The 2,946-nt window shown below is 47.8% G+C and overlaps 1 protein-coding gene across 4 annotated transcripts in view; it reads left to right on the top strand.

Annotated features, from left to right (window-relative positions):
- The window catches only part of LOC139422230 (olfactomedin 2a), a 113,500-nt gene extending 111,876 nt beyond the window's left edge, over positions 1-1,624 (top strand). For 2 of the 4 annotated variants that reach the window (XR_011635715.1, XR_011635714.1), the window contains exons 6-7: positions 400-1,235; positions 1,329-1,624. Coding sequence is in view for 2 of the 4 variants with exons in the window: in XM_071173401.1 (XP_071029502.1) it covers positions 400-1,074 (675 nt within the window). In the remaining 2 variants the exon portion in view is untranslated. Of the gene's footprint in view, positions 1-399 lie in introns of all 4 variants that reach the window. The other 2 variants (XM_071173401.1, XM_071173400.1) reach the window with 2 other exon arrangements.
- The last annotated feature ends 1,322 nt before the right edge of the window (positions 1,625-2,946 follow it).

The raw sequence follows: 2,946 nt of genomic DNA, 5'->3' as shown, positions 1-2,946 counted from the left end.
CTCTCTCTCTCTAGGTGTGGTCCATGGACGGCTACTTTAAAGGTCGTCGTGTCCTACACACATGCACACACCTACACACGCTTGTATGAACACACACACACTTAGCTCAGGGCACCGCCGTAGGCAGGTTATGCAGGAAGAAAGACCACACTGACACTCCACGCCTGAAGATCAGACACCTCTGATGTAATGGAGTACGACATTATCACTATGTTTACTTTCTCTCTCTCTCTCTCTCTCTCTCTCTCTCTCTCTCTCTCTCTCTCTCTCTCTCTCTCTCTCTCTCTCTCTCTCTCTCTCTCTCTCTCTCTCTCTCTCTCTCTCTCTCTCTCTCTCTCTCTCTCTCTCTCTCTCTCTCTCTCTCTCTCTCTCTCTCTCTCTCTCTCTCTCTCTCTCTAGGTGTGGTCCATGGACGGCTACTTTAAAGGTCGTCGTGTCCTGGAGTACCGCACCCTAAACGACTTCATGAAAGGCCAGAACTTCGTTCAGCACCTGCTGCCCCACCCCTGGGCGGGGACCGGCCACGTGGTCTACAACGGCTCCCTGTACTACAACAAGTACCAGAGCAACATCATCATCAAGTACCACTTCAGGTCCCGCAGTGTTCTGGTGCAGCGCAGTCTCAGTGGGGCCGGCTACAACAACACCTTCCCCTACTCCTGGGGGGGTTCCTCAGACATTGACCTGATGGCAGACGAGAACGGCCTGTGGGCCGTCTACACCACCATCCCCAACGCCGGCAACATCGTCATCAGCCGCCTGGAGCCGCAGAGCCTGGAGGTGCTGCAGACGTGGGACACAGGGTTCCCCAAGCGCAGCGCCGGAGAGTCTTTCATGATCTGTAGCACGCTGTACGTCACCAACTCCCACCTGGCCGGGGCTAAGATCTACTTCGCCTACTACACCAACTCCTCTAGCTACGAGTACACAGACATCCCCTTCCATAACCAGTACTCCCACATCTCCATGATGGACTATAACCCCAGGGAGAGGGTGCTATACACCTGGAACAACGGACACCAGGTGCTCTACAACGTCACTCTGTTCCAGGTCATTAAGACCGCTGGGGACTAGAGACACCAGGGGTGGCTGGTGTCATTTTACATCGGAGGACGGGCCTATTGTAATGGACGGAATGGAATGAATGGAACGATATCAAACAAGCATTCCATTGATTCCATTCCAGTCATTGCTATGAGCCGTCCTCCGTTCACAAGCCTCCAGAGACACCCCGAGCTAGCCTGGTCTCGGTCTGTTGTGCTGTCTTGACAACTCCTAGTGTGACATTGACCATATGTGTTGGAAAGATAGCACAGATCTGGGACCAGGCTAACACAGAGGCAGAGTCAGACCGAACACACAACAAAACTATAATGCTGTTATGGAGAGGGGGGAGGAGGGATGGGCAGGCAGACAGATGGACGGAAGGAGGCTTGGACTTTTTTTAAAGCATTTCAATCTTCTTCATAGACTGCTGTTATTCATTCTGAAAAAATACACTCCGACAGCAAGGTCAGTAAATATATAGACTGGGCGAGACTTTCTGATTTCCTTTTCTGTGATGAGTAAGCATGGTTCTTTTTATTTGTGATGAGAAATAAATATCAACCTTTACCATTTAAAACGTTGTCCTTTATTGTGGCTCCTGCCTCTTGGGTAGAGTACGTCCACCAGTACTCTCTTTGTTGTTGCTCCTGCCTCTTGGGTAGAGTACGTCCACCAGTACTCTCTTTGTTGTGGCTCCTGCCTCTTGGGTAGAGTACGTCCACCAGTACTCTCTTTGTTGTGGCTCCTGCCTCTTGGGTAGAGTACGTCCACCAGTATTCTCTTTGAGAGCTGAAATAGCTCATTTTTAATTGATTTTCATTATGAAAGCTCCATTTCCTTCAATAATCATCCTAACGGGACAGAAGAAACAACACTCAAAATACCATGTCCATCTTGAGCTCTCACTACCTGAAGATCTCAAAGTTTGAATACAGCCACAACGTTGTTGTTTCCAAGGTGATCTGCCCGTGAAAGAACAAGAGTGGTCATAAACAGTGTGGATGAAAAGGAAAGAGGTGTGAAGGGATTGGAGAGTGTGAGAGCGAGAGAGAGATGTGAAAATTGTAAAGATAAATGTGACAACATTAGCATTGAGGCAGACAACTGAGCCCCCAGGCAACACTGACGCCTGTTGTTGTTTGCATTTGGCTCTCTCCATCTCTTTAAAAGTGCATAGCTCTTCTCCAGCCCCCGCTGCACTACAATAGACAAACAGAGTGCACACTCAGTATGACACCACCTGCATAAACAGTGACCTTTTCACTGTGTTCCTGTTTATTCAATGACACATAAAACAAAACTACCAACAAAATATTTGAAAATCCCCCTTGGCATTTCAGGTTTATCTCTGAAAGACAGAGGAGTTTGGATAGAGACCATTTTCCTCTCATTTTATTCATTTATACAGGTTGAGACGAGATCAGATCTTTTTTTAGAAGAGACCCAGGAGAATAAAACAGGAGGATGAGGTGGTGAGGGGTAGCCCTGGGTTACCATGGTGATCTGGTTCTCTGGAGGTGACCTTTCTATCGGTCAGCCTTCATGCTGTCCAGGACCCTGATGGGTTCACAGACAAGAGCAAGGCTGACATTTCACTAGCAGAAGGACGTATGGGAATGCAGGACAATACGAAAACTCAGACGATGAACACAAAACACAAAGGACCTGTCTCAATAGCTTTCCTTTCAGACTTCACGTAGACACAAATCAATCTAATTCAGCATGGAGGATAACACAGGCCGTATCTCCCACAGAGTATTGGTCTCTTAGAAAAATTAATGAAAAGAAAGAAAAACGCTTTTATTACGGTATGGTTACTCCCAGCTGCGCTTGAAACGGCACACTGTTCCCTAATAAAAGTGCACCCCATAGAGCTCTGGTCCAAAGTAGTGTACTTTA

Source organism: Oncorhynchus clarkii, chromosome 12 (assembly GCF_045791955.1).
Source record: "Oncorhynchus clarkii lewisi isolate Uvic-CL-2024 chromosome 12, UVic_Ocla_1.0, whole genome shotgun sequence".
Classification (NCBI taxonomy): domain Eukaryota; kingdom Metazoa; phylum Chordata; class Actinopteri; order Salmoniformes; family Salmonidae; genus Oncorhynchus; species Oncorhynchus clarkii.
The sequence above is the reverse complement of the archived record's forward strand: the minus strand, read 5'-3'. Positions and strand labels throughout refer to the sequence as shown.